Source organism: Drosophila grimshawi, unplaced genomic scaffold, assembly GCF_018153295.1.
Source record: "Drosophila grimshawi isolate 15287-2541.00 unplaced genomic scaffold, ASM1815329v1 contig_311, whole genome shotgun sequence".
NCBI classification, from domain to species: domain Eukaryota; kingdom Metazoa; phylum Arthropoda; class Insecta; order Diptera; family Drosophilidae; genus Drosophila; species Drosophila grimshawi.
In genome coordinates, this window is record NW_025063098.1 from 13,879,723 (window position 1) to 13,898,955 (window position 19,233).

The following is a 19,233-nucleotide window of genomic DNA, read 5'->3' on the forward strand; positions in this document are numbered from 1 at the left end:
ATCTGTTTCTAATATTTCTTCTCAAAAGTTACAAATAAATATTTCATTCTAGTCAACTATTTTGTATCTATTTTAAATTTTTACTTGTTTAGCGGTAATTAATATTCAAAACGATTTAAGAATCACCCAAGTAACATTGGACTTTCCCTAGGATACAGGGTATCTGCAGGTCTACCAATTTTGCATTGAACTGCCCTACTTTGCATTAACCCCAAAGAATACTTACAGCTGTGGATCAATCATCAGAGGCCAGCGCGTCGAGTGCTGCAATATTGTTGCATTCTCCGTGGACATGCCATCCATGGGCAATCCCTCATTATTCCAGGTGGCAATTTGTGCGTCATCCGAAAGCAAATTGAGAGGGTCGACACCCTCAGTGTGCGGTATCGGAGGCTGTCGGGACACAGTCAACGTGAGTCCATTTAAGTCAGGCACTTAGCCCCCTAGCCAAGTATATATGCAGTACTTACGTCCACTTTGCAGAAACTTGGCAGCCACATCTTGTGCTGCAGTTCTTCGCGGTAGCGGCGCGTGAAGCAGCCCACGTACGACAGGAACGAGGAAATTAACAGTATATCTCCAGGTAGGGTGCCAATCTTCGCCTGTAAGCTTTAGTGGCATAAAATGGAACGTGAGCGACGAAGAACTGAAGCTGACCTGCTAAACGGCAGGCATTAATCTGTTGCCCGGCAACTTTAAGTTGTGCTTCAAAGATAAATTACAAGTGCAGCAGGAAATTTGGCTCCATTGCATTTGAATAGACGGGAAATTGAAAAAAATAACAACAAAAATAAATAAATAAAATAAAAAAATGGCGTTGACGGGAATATTGTGCGTGGGTCGTTCAACGAGTTGATCCATCAATAAAGCGTCGTTTCTTTTGACCAATAAAAAAGAGAATTAATAAAAAAAGAAGATTTTTGTTTAGGTAAAAGAAATATTCCACAAATATATTTTCAATAATAAATTCAATCGTATGATGACTGCAAACGAATATTTTCTGTCCGGTTAAATACGTTATATATGTATGTATTTGGCTTTTATGAATGTTTCGTGCGCTGGTGAAATACAAATAATCATTGCAGAGGTTTAAAAGAAGCGTTATGTTGGTAAATTTAAATATATAAATAAAAATGCTGTCAGTCGATGTGATTCTATCAAGCAATTTGATAACTGATTTATTTATGCTCTGAGGCCAAGAATACGTGTTATGAAGTCGTGCAAAAGTATTATTGACCATAATGTCTATATATTCTTTATCTTTATCAGGATCAACGAGTGAGTCGACTTAGCTGCTATTCGTCTATCCCTCTGTATTTTCAAGACGATGTCAGAGACTATAACACCTAGAGACTTGAAGAAAGGCTTATTAGTTCTCGATAAGCCAATGATGATGCATATATATCTCCTATATATCTATAAATCACGCAATTGTACAGATTTAGTCTTCTAATTATTATTATTAATACATTATTGATTAACTGCAAAAATATCATTAAGATCTGATAAGAAACATAGATTTTTCTAACCAAAACTAATTTTCATCATGAACTAACTACTATTGGCACTCCTCCTATATTTTTCAAAGCTAGATTCAGCGTATTTCTTAGTCAAGCTAACTTGCTCTAACCTATTGCAAATTAATATTTAAAGTTAGTCTGGATTCTTCAGTTGAAAGACAAATGCTTATATTTCATTACTGTAATAACAAAAGATAAATTAATGTTTTAATTTCTTATTGACAAATAATTAATGTGTTCCTGCCTGACACAGCAGATTTTAATTAGTTAAACAATGTTAAACAAGTAACAATAAATTTGATTTAGGTCGAAGACTTTTAGATCAGCCCGCGAAAACTGTCGCAACCAATTGGCTACGAACTGCATTGACTTGGGTGCAATCGCGAGGAGCATCAGCTTCTGGAGTATCATCATAATGAGCTTCTTCGTTGTTCGTCGTTCGTTGTCTTTGGAGTCGTCTACAAGTGGCTACTTATATATAAATTCTTGTTAGATAAATTGCTGCATGCCAGTTATTATTTGAATATTTAAGCTGGAACGTAATATAGTTGTATGCAGGAGTGTTCGTAATTGAGATGCTCATCGTTTGAGTTTGAGTTTGTGAGATGAGTAAAAGCGTAACATTTAGCAAAAGGTCGTGACTCTGAAGCTTAAATGATTTATGTTTTATTTCTAAACAAATTTAAATGTTGATACGTTGGTATCTAATGGTCCTTGGTAATTGAATAACACAAAACTATGTATTTGCATGCCATAAATGTCTAACATGACTACATGAAATAAATAAATATAGGGACATATGTACAAATGTACATGCGTAAGAGTGTCTGTCTGCATTTTGACTTGCTTGTGCATGCAAATTATGAAATTGAAATAATCGTTTTTTTAAAGAATTATTTTGCACAAATTTGATAAAATACCTGTCAAGTGGCATAAGAGCATTCTCATTCAAAAACAGAAAATATATTTCAAAAGCAGCTTCACAATGCCAACAACAACTAACAACAATGCAGGCTTACATTTTTTGCGTAAATATATATATATATATGAACATATATATGTGTGTGTGTGTGTGTATTTACAATGGAGAATATTTTATGTCACAGTCAAACAGAAATTTATATGCAAGTCATAACGATCCACACACACACACACACACACACAGGCAAACTGCAACCGCACAGCATTGTGTAGTTTTTATTGCGGCTGCTGTCCTTGTTGTTGTTGCTTTTCTGTTATTTTTGTTGTTGTTGTTGTCGAGTGCAAATTAGATTTTCATAAATATTTCAAAATGCTCCGAGGAGCATGCTTTTCAATTTTAACATTCGTGCATATAATCCTGCGTCAGTATTTGTCTGAGTCTCTTGCTCCTTTGCCAGTGCGTTGTACACATACACAGACAGTACCACACACACATATATATATATATATATATATATATATTTATGTACCAACTCATATGCAGCAAACATTGCCTGTCTGTTAGTTTGCGAGCAGAGCAAACATTTCAACATTCTTCATAATTCAGTTCGTTTCCAAAAATGCATTTGGACATGGGCAAAGACGTACTCAGCTTTTGGAGAAGGCGGGTCGATTTGTCTAAAGGAGTGCGAAGGGACGAATTATAATTTTCTTACAAATTGGAATTGTTTATTATTTTGTCGACTTTTTTTATTATTGAAATATTTTAAGCGGATAAGTTTTTCTTATAATTTTAATTTATTATTTATTATATACTGGGATATTTATCGAAAAATAAAAACATCTAAAGCCTGATTTTAATCTAAGTCACTTTGTGTCCATTGAAGTTGAGTTGCCACCACTGTGCACGTCCTTGTGCAATATATATATATATATATATATATATATATATATATATATATATATATATATATATGTGTATACATATTCTTGATGTTTTAACCTCTGGCGATTCCAGGAGCTGACGCTGTCGAATTGTGCGACCGATTCAATGAGCAGAAATATATGTATATATGGTATATGTCTGTGTGCATTTAGATGCAAAAATACAAAAATACAAAAATTTCACACTTTCACACACAATCTCACTCCTATGGATACCTGCTTAGCCTTTGTGGATATTCTTTTGGCTTGCACGTGCACTCAATTGAATTTCATTGCAAATCTGGAACAGGTGCAAAAAGTCATTGCCCAAAGGTGTTGAGTGCGCACTTTGTGCATTTGACGACTTATATTGCTTTTGACCTTTATATGAATTTTATTAACTTGCATAATCGGATCGAAATATGAATTTATATAACAGCAAAGAGCTTACAAGCATGCTTAATATTTAGAAGTTATTGTTGTACAGAATTTCACTTGCAGCAACAACTGATTTTATATGAGCACAAATATTAATTATTCTTAAATAATAAATATATTTAAAAGTAATTAAAAATTGTTGTTCCACTAAAAAGTTTTGTTTGCTATTTTACTAAGACCATAATTTAAAATAGAAACTCAATTTGTACTATGTATAATTAATCGATTAATGATTGACAATAGTAAAACATATTTAAGTGGAACTTTAATTCAACGGTGAATATTTTGCAATTGAAGTAATAAATTATTCACAAATTAAGTTGATTTATTTTTTTCTAATTGCAGTTAAGATTCTTAAGTGGAATGTTGCTTTAATGATACATTTTTCAATCAAATTCTTACTGTGAGTAATAGAATATTATTAATTTCTACCTAAATGCAGTTAAGATACTCAAGTAAAATCTTGCTTTGATCGAGTATTTTTGCTTTTCTTCCTATGAGTTAAAAAATATACACAGCTAAAGATGTTCGCATTGGCCAACTAATAAACTTTGACTTAATTACTTGACCAAACTCATCACATTCTATATTTTTGACAGATTCAAATGAAATCAGGTCATTTGAGTTGTTAAAACTGATCAATTTTTGACATCTTAGTAAGTATATTAGTAGTAAGTAAATGGAAATAAAGTCAGTTTTTATGTGCATAACTCAGTCACAGCAGTAATGTTTATAGCACAATGAGTTGTGGTCTACTATCTTATATATGCAGTGTGCTTTAAGTGCATTTTTGGGGTGTATCTCATTACCAGAGAGCAAGTGTTGAGAGTGCAAAGCTCACTAGAGTTGCCTCTGAATCAGCTTATTTACTGTTGGCAGAATAAACGGGCAGTTCATTGGCTGCGACAGTGGGCAATTTGTACAATTGGTTGCAGTCAAAAGTGGGTAATGGGCGGTTGCCTGTGGGTGGGGAGTATGGTTCAGCAGCTTGGCTGGCCGTTGCTCAAATGAGCGCAAGTAAATAAAATTTACGGCCTGTTGTTGCTGCGGTGTGCCGCAAGTGTGCGAAATTCCGACACAGTTCGTTCAACTGAGAAAATCACACACCTACCCTCACCACCCTAGTGGGAGGGAAATATAGGGTTGGGAAAGCAATTAAAGCGATTGCGAACACACACAAAAAATGTAAATTAAATTTAATAATTGATGGCGCATAAATGCGACGGTTGCTGTCCACTTACTCACCTTTGAACCGACTCTCGCCAGCGAATATTCTCGTTGGCCAGTCCATTGACCAGCCGATGTGCCAGATCGATGGTAAAGGACGTTTTGTCTGCCTCTTTCTGACACTTTTGCTTCTCGGCCACGGCGTGCTCGAACTCGGCCTGAATATCGGCCAGCTTGTCCTCCAAATTGTTTATCTTCGACTTGAGATACTGCAGGCGTTCGCGTGCCTCGAACAGCTCCTGCTGTGCATCCTGCACGGCCTGCTGCTTGGGACCGACTATCAGGAAGACCTGATGATAGCGATGCAGATTGATGACCCAGGCGCAGAGGCCAGCTGCGGCAACGGACTTTTGCACGACTTTGTCCGGATTGAATTCCGGATCCTAAATTAAATGTATGTCTTAAATTTGCTTTCAATCATTGATTTTTCCAGAGTGGTTTGACTTGTGAGACCACCAGTAGAAAATTTGGAACCGTTCTATGTGGATTTGATGGGAGAGAATCTTAACATGAACTCCTAGAAGATGGGAGGCCAGTGGCCTTCTTCTTCGTTTTCAAAAATAAAATTTGTTTGGTATTGGGGCAAAATCTTTACTAAAGAAAAATATCTCTGCTATTAAGTATCCCTGCTTTATATCGTTATATTAATAAAAATATGCCTAGATAAAAACGAAATATTCAAAATGTGCCCTATAAAAGGACATACTCTGCACCCACCTTAAGATATTCCTGTAGCGTCTCAATAATATTCGGATGTATGTTATCCTTATTATAGTTGAGTAAATCGTTGAGAAATTGATCCACACGTACCATCATCAGTTTGGCTGTCTTCCAGCTGCGATCGCGTGGTATCTTACCGTTAGTGGCTAATAGAACCATTACAGCAGCGCAGACATTAATCACTGCCTTGGGCGGTGATCCAAAGGACTTTAGTTCGGTGAGATTGTTTTTGTTTAGAGTGTTGAGCGCTGCCTGGGCAGCGACCAGAGCTGGTTCGGCCTGTCGCAAATCCTGCTCGCACAGTTTAGTCTTGATCGAAACGTCCTCTTCGATGATGCGCACTCGTTTCTCCTCCTCGGAGGCTGTGAAACGCTCCCGCTTAACCTTCTCGCTCTCGGCGCTCACAATGCCGATCAGCTTGTCAGCGGCCGCATTTTTGGCAGCCAATTGGACTTCCTGTATGGCCAGTTGATGCTGTGTGCCGCATAGATAAAGAGCAAAGTTAATTCTAACTCAAACTGAAAGGTGGTGAAGTTTTAAGAAACTTTGCTGGCCAACGAAATTAATTAAACCTCTGACTCGCTAGACCAATATTGACACGTTGCAACTTTATCGCACAAATTAAAACACATGTGCACACACACTCACACTTAGACTCAAAACAGGTCCTATCTACACTCCATTCTATGTGATGAAAACTGAAACTGACATCTGAATGAATTTCGTTAAATTCAATTAGTTTAAATAACATTACACATTCGTTTTTGGTCTCACTGTGTGTGTCTGTAAACTTTTTGTTTAGCGCACAAAAGTAGGCTACAAAATAAATGGAAATGCTCCCAGACCAGCCGGCATTGTCATTGCCATTGGCATTGCGTATACGCTACGTAACCGGAAACGACGCGTTCAATTCAAAGTGTGTATTCATTCTCGCTCGGCTGTCATCCAACTGAGAGGTACTTTACCTAGCCACCAGCTACACCACCAGCGTCAGTGCGTTCCTGTTGTCGCAGATAATGGGCGGCAGATTTGCTGTAACAACAATTCAATTAAGCCCACTAATTGAATGCTACGCGCGTCGGGACGCTTCGAATATCGGCAAACGACGACAACAAAAACAAAAAACTGACCACTCGCCCTATGCACGTCTGTACTCAAACATATACAAATATATATATATATAGATATGTAGGATGCAAAGACTTTATACAAAAATTGAATTGAATAAAATGAATAAAAAAAATACATAGGGAATAAATATAAATGTATAACACTTTGGGACAACACATTGGGAACCAATTCTAAAAGTTCTGGGTCCAAATGAAATTCATTTTTAAATGGATTTGAAAGCAGTTACTTGCAAGAATTATTAATGTTTTATTACATTTGCATTTTTGCAATTGTATTCGACAATAAAATTATTGGAAAACTAAGCAAACTTGTACAACATTTAAGCCGAAGGGTATGCCATTTTTTTCGCTTAATTTTAAAGCATTTTTTTCCCTGGAATGTAATATTTATTTACGTCATTTACTCACCTTTAGGGTGTCCACCTGTCGGGCGCATTCAGCCAACTTGGCCATTCCGCTCTGCAGGCGAGCGATTCGCTCAGCGAATTCGCCATTTTTGTCAACCAACAGTTTGCGGTAGAGGAAAATGTATTCGAGAAATGTTTTTGGTGTCGTGTAGTTGTAGCGTTTTTCATTCTGTAGATAAATTTTCGATATCTGATTCACTGTACCATGGACGTAGGCCATAAAGCAACCGATGGGCGGTATGAGTTCGGCCTGTAAATAAATGCGATTCAGTTTTGTTGCTTTTTCTGTCACCTGTGCTGTGTGTGGTATTTATAGTGACCATTGCGACACTTTAAAGTTGCAAATTGAAAATGTTGCAGAACAGTTGTGTAAATAAAGTCACCTCCAATATGTCGCTGATTTCGGTGAGAAATTTTTGAGATACAGACTCCAGTGCACTTCGTGGCCACTCGTGGAACCAATTAATGGCTGTGCGACTGAAAATTGCCGGAAATTTGCGGGCCCGTACACGCAGTGTTTGCCCAACTGGTGAGAGGCAAAGCACCACTTTGAGTAGACGTCGTACCTTCTCAACAAAATACCGCCAGCAGTTCTCCTTGGTATCGAGTGCACCGCTCTGCTTCACCTCATTGCGTATGCCATTGATGATCGTATCCAGTTGATCGTCATTGAAGAGCTCCGGTATCTCACCAGAGGCGAGCAAATCATTGATCAGCATTAGTATGGACTCATCAGGCAGCTGCGCATCGGATATAAGAAAAACAGATGACACATTCTTAAGTCCCACCTTCATATAGAGACTCGCAATCTCATCCCTCATGTCGAGCAGACCAAATCCTCGTTTGATTTGAATCTGCGATACACTCAGCGAGGAGATGAATGCGGCCAAGCGTGCCAGAGTTTGTTTCCCAGAGCCGCCGACGCCAATGAGCAGAGCATTGCCACGAGGACTCTCCAGAATGCGATTAATGCTGGAATTTGGATATAGATAAAATGGTAAGAGAATTAAACTAAGATCATATTCTTCATCTCTCAGAGTTCTCATAAAAAAATCAATATTCTATAAGTAAAATAATGGGCATGCAATGAAATCAAATTATATGTTTTCAATATGCTAGAAGCACAACTTGGTTTGGGATTAGTTTAGTTTGAAAGAGGCATAAAATTACGACAAATTGTTCAAAAATCTAACAATTCTGTTTTTTTTTTTTCAAGCAAGCGGACAATCGAATATGGGATTCATCAACTCATATTGTTTGTAAATATTATATATGTCTCTCCGAATGCTTTACATATCCCTTAATTAGATTATACAAATCCACTTAGGTCAACTTACCGACATACATGTATCATGGCGTCTTCGAATAACACCAGATTCATATATCCAACGATGTCATTATAGCTTCCCTGCGCTTCCAGCAGCAGCTGGTACAGCGAATCCCAACTCTTGACCGGCATATACTTTTGATCCACCAGCGATTGTGCGAAATGGCAGTAAACCAAAGGCTCGGCAAACACAAAATCCTCATCAAAGTCTTCGAAATCCTTTTTGAAAATATCCCGTATGGAGGACTTGAATGATTTTATATCATATTGATCCACGAGACGATCATGATACACCCGATAAGCCTCGTGCACATAGAGCCTCATCAACTCTGCGGGCTTACTGCACATGGTGCCGCTGTAGCTGCTGTCAGCGCCACCCGCCGAGACCGGAGCACCCACGCAATTCACTACGCCCTGGTAGATGTTGGTCAGGTCGCGCAGGTTGAAGATGTAGTGAAACTTAATGGCCGTGGGTAGAAAAGCGTATTCAACGCGACGATGCAAGGCGATGCCCACCTTAACCAGCAGATTGCCAATGGAGCGAATTTCTTTGCTAAATCCCTGTAATGGCTGCTCCAGGTGATTGTTCAATATGCTGCTGTATATGTAATGCAGCGTCTCCTCGCCAGGTGGCGCCACGGAGAACACACAAAAGTGCCGCTGCAGGCGTGGATCAATGGTGAAGGAGCCAGCAGTGGGATTCATGCAGGCCGCAAACTGGCAGTGACGAATATCCTTCAGTTGAAGTCTTTGACGATCATACCTAAATGTGAATAGCAAACGAACGACAACATCGAAATCAACATCAAATAGGCCTACAAAATTTAAAAGGATTTCAAAAGATTTTTCTAAATTTTAAACGATTTTAAATCGACTGCTTCGAAAACATTCATTACGATAAATATTAAATACTAGATCAAATTGGTCTTAAATAAAAACAATCAATAATTATAATCATAAATATTATAAATTATAAAATTGTGTTTTCTGCAAACAATTGGCTTTCATTGAGACAAATTTACTTTGAAAAGATGAGTAGTAATTGATTTGAATTTTCTAAACATCATGTTAGTTTTAGTTATGCTCGTTGCTAATTACAGACTCACCACTGCCGATAGTCCATGAACTGCCGCATGATTGTGTGCGGTTGCACAGTGCCATAGGCATCCACCTCGGGCATGTTGAGATCATTCACAAAGTAGATGAGGCGTCGCTTGGGTCCGCTTGGTGCATAACAGCGACCAGACTTTTTTTCCAGCGGTCGATCCAGCATCTTTTGGAATATCTCTGATGTGGTATAGAAATTAAAGTGCGTTGCCTGCACCGTGGTCAGCAATGGTGTTGTGGATGATGTTTTCCGACGCACGCTGCCATTGCCACCGTAGACACCACCAGCAGCAGCTTCAACACCCGCTGTAATGTTGCCAACAGGCGCTGTCTGCTGCTGACTGCCGCTGACAGCTGTCACTGCAATTTCAAGCAGCTCCTGTGCACTCGCATATTTGCTGAAGAGCTCACGGAAGATGGCACCCTTGCCACAGCCAGAGGTGCCCACCAGCATGCAGGCGAGATTGCGGTCTATAAGCAGCTTGAGGAAGTAACCCAGACGTGTGGTTTCTGCTGTTGAAATGAGCACGTTCTGTGTGTATAAGTGTGTGTGTGTGTGTGTGTGTGGTGTGTATAACCAAAGGCTTTGCTTGCATGATTAGTTCAACCATTTTTCAACTAGGTCAAGCACGCACCTGCAACGGTTGCTCCACTTCGATTTGATAGTCCTGCTGCTGCTCTTGGGCGGCCAGCTCGGACCAGCGTTGGAACTTCAGTGTTTGTACATTAAGCTGATAGTCAAATAGATTGCCTTGACTGGGCAACTTGACGTCCTTGTACTCGCCCGTCCACCACTTGTGGAACTCGCGATGCCAGTCAATAATCGTGTCCTGATGCAGTGCCGAACCAAAGCTCCACATTGTCACATACACAAAGATCGTCTCCAGAGCCAGCTCGGCGGACTCATGTGAGAGTTCGCCATGATGCAGGGTGTGCGAATTGATACCCAGATGTTTTCCGCCCCCGCGGCCAGTGTCATCATCGGCCTGGTCACTGTCCAGCAGGCACTCGAGCAGGTGACACGTCATTTGTATCATGGCCATATCTGTGATGGGCGTAATACGACGGAAATCATGCTGTTTTTGCATCAGACTAGGGAAGTACTTCTCAAACAGTGTGGTCAATATGCCACGTTCGATCATATTAACGCGTGTCTCCAGCCAAGAGGAAACAAAGCTAGGATAGGGCGAAAGGGTGAAAGAGAGAGAAAAAATTATAAGGTAACCTAGTCGAATTTGTGTCTGACTAAGAGATACCTGTACAAATATCAGTAGAGTAAAAATAATGTGTAATTTTTCTATGGAAGCTAATCTAAGAGATCCCATTTTATCCATATCGCATTTAAAGTGTTTTCTATTTTCAAATTTAAATACAGTATTTATCTAAATCCAAACTAAGGCATTCCTCACAGAAACCGGTTCAGTTTCGACAAAGTGATAACTAAAATTCGATAATATTTGAGTAAACATCAGGTTTCAAAATTTAAATGCAGTATTAATATTGATGGGCAACCATGTCTACAAATATGCTGCTTTTGAAAGTCGGTTAAGTTTTGACAGAGTTTTGGCTACAGGAAGGCTTAAAAATCGTCATTTGAAGTTATTCATCCTCCGACTTGCCTATGAAAATATAACATTTATAGTATTTTAAGCCACCAGTTTAATATTTTTACTTAAAAAAACGTTTCGAGGTGAGATTTTGGACTGGTTGATGCGCCATAAAATTGCCAATAGCTAAAGTTTTAACTGACCGACTACTCTATCTCATAAAAGCAAATAATTTATGTTAGTTTAATGCTTACGGCGACCAGCCAAGATCCTGTGGATTGATGTACAGAATGCCAGCTCGGGAGACTGTTGCTGGTGTAGCCGCCTTGAGATGACCCACCTCGAAGAGGAGGCGCATCTCACGCTTTAATGAAATGCGCTCATTGCTGGCCAGCGTCAGGATCTTGTTGTCGTCCATCAGGGTGTTGAGACTCTCAATCCACATGGGATCAATGTCGCCATCGAGCACAATCCACTTGGGATTGCCCGGCGGCATGTTGGCCTGCTCTCGCATTATGGATGAGAAGAGTCCATCCTTCCACTCACGCGTCGTAGGATTTACAATGCCAAAGAGCTCATCATTGGACAGTGCCTTGGGATTGAGTACGTGACAGACTGGCTTCATTTTCTGTATGCGATAGGTTTCACGTAGTGTTTGCCAAATCTTTGTTTTGCCCGTGCCGGCATCGCCCACAATGAATACGGAGTGACGAACATCGAGTAGTTCCTGCAGCTGCACCACCTTCATGAGGAAACCCTCTTCGGGCTGCAGTTTGATTTCGTTGACAGCACGCCGGATGGTCTTCTCAAACTCAAAGACGCGCTTTCGGGGGACATCGAGTGCGGGGAAGAGGTCACCAATCAGGCCCATAAATATGGGCACATCCTCTGTAACAATCTTGGGTATGTTGAAATCACGCAACGCACGCATTAACACCTGATCCTCTGGACGGCTGTGGTCATCGCGTTTTAATGTGCCAGCAACGACCAGGACGGATTTGATGGCGCGCAGGCCCCAGTCGTAGTGATCCTGTTTGGACAACAGCTCCTTGCACAGCGTATAGAGTGTGATAAATTTGCGTGCCAGCAGACGTGCATCCTGGAAGCCCTCGGCCATTAACATAATCTCACAAATCAAAGCAAAGTCCGGCACAATCATGGCGCATGGGCGAAACAATGTTTTCAGGTTTTCCGGCAGCTCGGTGCGGCCAGCGTAGCCCGGATTCATGGTGATAAAAATGCCAACCGCCGGCTCCAGCGAGATGCGCTCGCCCATAAAGATAAATTGGGTTTTATGCATCTGTAAACAGTAGCCGTAGCAGGAGAAAAAAAAAACAACAGCAGAAGCAGCAGCAGCAGCAAGTTTGGTCCATGGGCAGATACATGCAACCAACGAACGTTGTCGTGGTGGCAGAAATGTAATCAATGTGCAGCATTGCAAAGAAGTGGATGTGAAAGTGAATGGGAAAGGTAAAATCAATTTGTGAACGCTTCACAACGTCGCCGACATTTGTGGTCGCACCTTTATCGCCTCCTGTATGGTCTTCACCTGGACGGCGACCACGGAGAGCACCTCCACACAGATACGATTGAACTCGTCAAAGCAGCCCCATGCACCAGTCTGGGCCAGCCCTTTGTAAATGTTGCCGCAAGATTTGTAGTCCATTTGCTCCGAACAGTTGAAGACATAAACCATTACGCCCAGTGCACGCCCCAGATCCTTCGTCGTTTCCGTTTTCCCTGTGCCAGCTGGTCCAGCAGGTGCGCCACCCATCACCAGATGCAGTGACTGACGCGGGGGTTTCATGAATGTATATATATATATATAAATATGTATGGAGACGGGTGTATGCAGAGGTATGCAGTTTGTAAACGGCATTTATTTTCCACTAACGAGTTGTTTAATTTAAATACAAGCGAAATTGGCATAAAATCAACATGAAAAGGCAACGAATTAAGTCAACGACCTCTCGTCAAGAGACATGCTCTAATTGGTGCATACTTCCATTCAGTTAACATCATTTATCTATAGTATTCAATATATATACTTCGTATACGTACGAGTCTGTATGAAAAGTTAATTGTAAATAGGCATGAAATGTTTCCTAAATAACTTGTGTGTTTATTATTCATTCAGCAAAATTTTATCGGACTAAGTACATAGATTAAATTAAAAAATAATCAAGGATTTATTAGTGGCAGTGTGTTTATATTTTGTGGGTGCAAAACAATTTTTAATACAAATTAAGTTTGTATATGCTCATATAAAATTCCAAATTACTTATTTGAAGTAATATACTTAATTCTTTAAAACTCAACAAAAATATAAATGTCTTTGTTATGGACAAGCACTGTCAATAAATGACTATGTAATTATCTTTGGATAAGCACTAATATTTATTTCTTAATTTAAATCAGTAATAAGTGAGTTATTTTCAATAACTCTTTATTTTAATAATTTTCGGGTGTATCTAAGAACTTTAATGATGTTGACAATCGCAGTCGCATCGCTCATATCATCGGTAATTATGCAGGTTTAAATAATTTGCCTGCAGTTGAGACTAAGCTCTTATCTTATAAAATTGATTCAATTTAATTATTCTTTAAACTTCTTACACAATAATTAATTAAGGCTGCCTACATTAGGGTCATATTGTTAGATGTTTATCAAAACAAACTGAAGTCATTCACTTGATACGCCGCCAGCCCTTTTATTGCCCGGACTTATTCTCAAAGTATTTTTGACTGACCTATTTTTAAACAAACTCACATTTTATTTGGTTACACTACAAACAGCTTGAGCAACGGAACGTCTTTATAAAGCAATCTACACTCATTTAACAAGGGAGTTGAAACTTAATTCGTTAACAAAAATCAAACACTTTTAACTCCAAATTATATAAAATAAATAAATTTTAAATATATAAAATTTCAAATAAAATATTTTCCACATTTATTTGTATGGTGTTTGGAGGAAATATCAAACGAATCGGAGGTTGAATTTAAATCAACAATAAACTTAATTTTATTGAAATAAGGTAATATATAAAAGTTACTTGATATTGATAAGCACTTATGATAATTGCCTTTTTTGTTCCTGATCCCAGTATCTTTCTTCTCCTTTTAGGTATTAAAGTATTCTATAATTTCTCTTGGGAATCAAAGCTTGTGAATGAAAACGTATTTTATGTTTAATTTACTTAAAAGCTTCTGCGAGAATAAAGAGTCAACTTTATTCATGTATTTATTCAATAATGTTTTCCCTTGCGCTTAGCCTAAAACTGTCAAAGTCGTTCTGTCAAAAATAACAAGTTAAAGTAAGTTTTATTTTTAAATGAATGTGTACGATATCCAATTATAAGATTTTAAAGTGTAAAGTTTTAATATTAAGTGGCAAAGATTAAAAATACTGCTGAGTTGTCTGCTCGCTTGCGAAAGTTGCTAAAAAGCAATACATTCTTGAATATAGCATAATTATTAATATAAAAAGCTGTCATGTAAAGGGTAATACGTGTTCGGCAATCTCTAATGCTATATTTATTTAATAATGATTTTCTCACAACATAAACAGATAGACATATAGATTTTTCTATATGCAAAAAGTTACGAGTATATTCTTGTGTAAAAATGTTTGGAATTTCCTGTTCCGAAAGCAATTCATATACATTTACATGTAATCGTATTTGTTATCTAGTGTTTGAATTTCCTGAATGGCAATTTCATATAATTGTAATATGATTAAAATTGTGTAAACAGCAAGTTTTATTTATTAAAATGCCACTCCCTCATATATAGAGTGATATCCGCTTCTAAGCGCATAAATTCATGAAGTCTCAAAATTAGGGGTGGAGTTTGTGTAATTTACTTTATTGTTGGTCTCTTTGGAGTATTACGAAAAAAACTGTTTTTAATTAAATTTCTAATAAAACAATCATAAAGTAATCAAGTTTAATGCAGTTTACTTTGTGGTGAAAAAAAGACAAAAGAGCGAAATGAAAACGTCAAAGTTCGGCGGTTGAGAAAATGTCAATATTTTCTCGATTGACTTGAAATTAATTTTCAAAGCTGTTTAATGTCTTCTCTCACCTGAGTCAAAGTGATGTAGCAACGATCCGTTAAAGGTGTGATGACCAGCCTCGAAGTATTGCCCAGGTACTCGTAGGCATAACGGAACTCCGCATCACAGATGTTGGCAAAGCAATCCTCCTCGCCGCCTGCCCCGCCGTTGCTAATTGTTGTTGCTGTGGCGCCACCACTGGAGCTGCCCGACTGATCGTCATCCCAGCGATGACGCAGCTGGCTCTGCCACTGAAATGCGAGAGAGTTGTCCACCTTGGTGGCTATGATTTTGCCAATGACGTCCCGCGAATGAACATCAATGGTGCAGATGGTCATGATCTTTTGTCGATCGCCTGGCGAGAGTTCGCCCAGCAGCAGATTGATTAAGGCATTCAGTTGTGCTATCTGTCGCTTGTGCAGCTCCTTCATGGCCCCCTCGTAGCCCTCCTCCATGGAGGCAAACGAGCGATTCACATCCACCGTCCAGTGGATTTGACTGCAACAGAGTGCCACCTGTGCTGGCCAATCATAGAGCCATATATCCCGCGACTTCTCACCAAACGCGACCAGAGCACGCCGGAAGAGCTCATGAAGTGTGCTTCTCATCTGCTGGATGACGCCGCGCAGCCAGAGCTCAACGCGACCCGAGCAGTCGATGAAGGCTGCTTGATCTTGATCTTGGCTTCCCACAAAGGTCACATACTCATCGTTCTCCTTGGAGTGCATGCCCAGGGCGTGTGTTGTATTTGTCTCATATTGCAAACGCAATATGGAATCGAATAGTTTGATAAGATGGCGATCAATGACCTGAGGATTATTGCCATTGGATAGTATGTCCAATAGATCGGCAGCGGATATGAAATAGAAGCGTGGAAAGACCAAACGCTTTGTCTCCAGATAATCGTTCAATGCCTTCTCACAAATCGATAGACGCTGCTGCAGTTCCAGCAATTGCTGGAGCACATCCTTATGCTGCAGCACCACTTGCATGACGACGCGAACGTGATTGACTCTGGCAAGGAGATTAGTGAAATCCTCGTCGATGCGCTCGAAATTGGCCGCATCTTGTGGCAGCTGGGAGCGTATGTCCTCGGATCCAATGAAAATGCACTCCAGATAGATCCATTTGCGTTGCACCTCAAACCAATTGACAATTAGAGTATCAATGCCGCTGAGGACACGCTGCCAGTGCCCCAGCTTGTCCAGCAGATATTCAATGTGCTTCGACGTTGATATATTCTGCAGTTGCATCTGATTATCGTCCAACGTTTCAATCAACTCCTCGGAGACTTTCAGCAGCCGCACTGTGGGCCGTGTTTGGTGCGGTTCCAATTCGAATTCCAAATGCGCCCAAGTGGCCTTTATGTCATCCAGGACTTTGGTAACTGTCATCTCTTTGATAGCGCGATCCACAGTGTTCTTAATATCCTCCTCGTGCTGCTGCAGTTGCAGGCTAAGCAGCTGCTCCAAAGTTGTTGATGTGTTGCATTTGTACGAAAGCTGGGAAAATGTGCAATAATTGCGATATGGATAATTTCAAAGAAACCAATCAGTTGTTTTGTTGGCAATTGTTGTCGAATTAATTACTGAATCTCAGTAGCTCGCCAACTATTTGGCAAATATCTAATTTCAGTTAACTAACAGCGTATGTGTGTATATCTGTCTCTGGTAATTATAACGTACGGGTGAAGGCTGCCAGTCGGACTTGTGGGTTGCCTTCTTCACGTTATCAAATTAATGCATTCGCCTTGCCTTGCGGCTCTCCCAACCTTTAACAATGAAGACAGTAAGCAGCTGCATCCATGACAATGATATCAATCTACCCACACACACCGGCACACCCATAGACAGTTGCTCATCTGTAGTTAATAAGCACATATTAGTCAGGAATTGTAACATGTTGCCACAGCCTATCGAAATATTAATTATGAAAATCACATGCTTGCCCCAAAGCGACTAACACAACTTGCATATTATGGAATTGATTTTCACTTACTAATTCTTCCATTTTATATCGTCCAATAAGCTGCGAATAGACAAGGAGTTATTTGATAATTAAATTAATAATAATAAATTGTGTAAACATGGGTATTAATAGTTTAATAAATTATGACATGTTTGGCAATTATTTTCGGTATTTGGATTTATCTTTGTTGCCTCATGCATAAATCTTTGCATAGAAAACTAAGTGGAAACTGTTTTTCATGCGCCAGCAGCCAAATAATAGCAACGCAGCTCAAAGCAAAAATAAAAAAAGATGAGAAAATTGCTTATATATTTAGTCAGCATATTTAAAAACTCGGTCTTATCTTCTAGTACCTATCAAAGGTAGTCGCTGTATTAAAAACATGTAAGCGACAACAGATAAACTTTCTCAAATAGATTCTGACACCTTATTGTCGTGTTCCTGATAATTATCCACACAGTAAACCACACACATACACACACACACGCACACACAGACACACACATACACACACACACGCACACACAGACACACACATACACACACACAGGCATAGAATCCGAGCACAATGCGGAAGCACAGTGCAAATTGGAGGTATGTTGATCAATCAGTTGTGATTGCATCGATGAACCACGATGATGATATGGTTGTGGATGGGTACAGTAAGAGGATAAGGGTGCGTGTATTACCGTTATTGATTGCAAACATTCAATTGCTGTAATTTCCACGAGCTGCTTACCTTTGACAACTGCATGAGCTCGAGCCAATGGCGTTCGGTAATTGCTGGATTTTGGAGTTCGGTAACCGCGCGCAGGGAGGCAACCAGGTCACGCAATACGCCCACTATGTACACGTAGGGCGCCCACTCTCTGATGCACTTATCAAGTGTGCGCAAATCACGCGTGAACTTCTTGCATTCGTGCTCCATGTCGTCTGTATCGATGCGAAGCCAAGGTGTCGCATGCCAGTCGACAATGCAGGATTCGATGACACGCACAAAGTCCCACAATTGCTGCAGGCAGGACAAAAGCTCTCATACATACACTCAACAAAAAAAGTAATAAATAATAAAATAATCCCCCTGATATTTAGTATATGGACATACTTTTTAATTTCATAATTTTAAATTCAATTTCCAGAACGGTAAGGTCTTGTACCCTGAAGCCATTATAAATGTGAAAGGGTATAACAGGCAAAAGGAGGCATCTACAACTACATAAAGTATATATATATATATATATATATATATATATATATATATTTATTATTTATATATATTTATTATTTATCAGCGTCAACAGCCGAGTCGATCTAAAAATGTATCTCTGAATGAAGAAGCCGATCTCAGAGACTATAAAAGCTTTCGTATACCATACTCCAGTTCATTTAAATTTAGCGATATTGTCTTAATATTTCACAAATATCGATATAAATCGATTTCTGATAGTAAGAAAATATACTAATTGTAATTCAAATTTAATACTTTAACTGACATATTACTGACTAACTGCTAGAATGTAATTAAGATCAAATTAGGATCACTGATTTTGTCAACATTCCATGTATTTGAGGGCTTGGCTCAGAGTGTCCCCTTGTTGAGCTCTTTCGTCTACAGAATTCGAACTTTTTTTTTATAGATTAAACTTGTTCGATTACACGGTGATTTCCATTTTATGTCGATACATTTCAGGGCGATTATTTTGTTAGTGTGTAGAAACTAAGGGACAAGACTCGAAAGTGGTAAACGACAATGTGCTCACCTTTACACGTCTGAGCTCTGTCCGACAGTGCTGCAGAGTGGTCGTGTCGGGTTCGTCAATATCTAAAAGTCGCGCCCAGGACGCATACCGTCGCTGTTGGCTGTCGAAGTGATGGAGATGCACGTAGACCTGGTCGCAGGCATCATAAATTTGCGGACAGGACACGTGAAAGAACTGCAG

At 39.4% G+C, this 19,233-nt stretch overlaps 1 protein-coding gene across 1 annotated transcript in view; it reads right to left on the reverse strand.

Moving 5' to 3' along the window:
* The window catches only part of LOC6567222 (dynein beta chain, ciliary), a 33,229-nt gene that overhangs the window by 4,016 nt on the left and 9,980 nt on the right, over nt 1–19,233 (reverse strand). Inside the window, 14 exon segments of the mRNA XM_043215128.1 lie at nt 227–393; nt 471–609; nt 5,049–5,413; nt 5,748–6,224; nt 7,289–7,537; nt 7,671–8,259; nt 8,625–9,377; nt 9,721–10,253; nt 10,357–10,897; nt 11,523–12,568; nt 12,791–13,057; nt 15,355–16,827; nt 18,033–18,305; nt 19,054–19,227. Of these exon segments, the coding sequence (XP_043071063.1) occupies nt 227–393; nt 471–609; nt 5,049–5,413; nt 5,748–6,224; nt 7,289–7,537; nt 7,671–8,259; nt 8,625–9,377; nt 9,721–10,253; nt 10,357–10,897; nt 11,523–12,568; nt 12,791–13,057; nt 15,355–16,827; nt 18,033–18,305; nt 19,054–19,227 (7,046 nt within the window).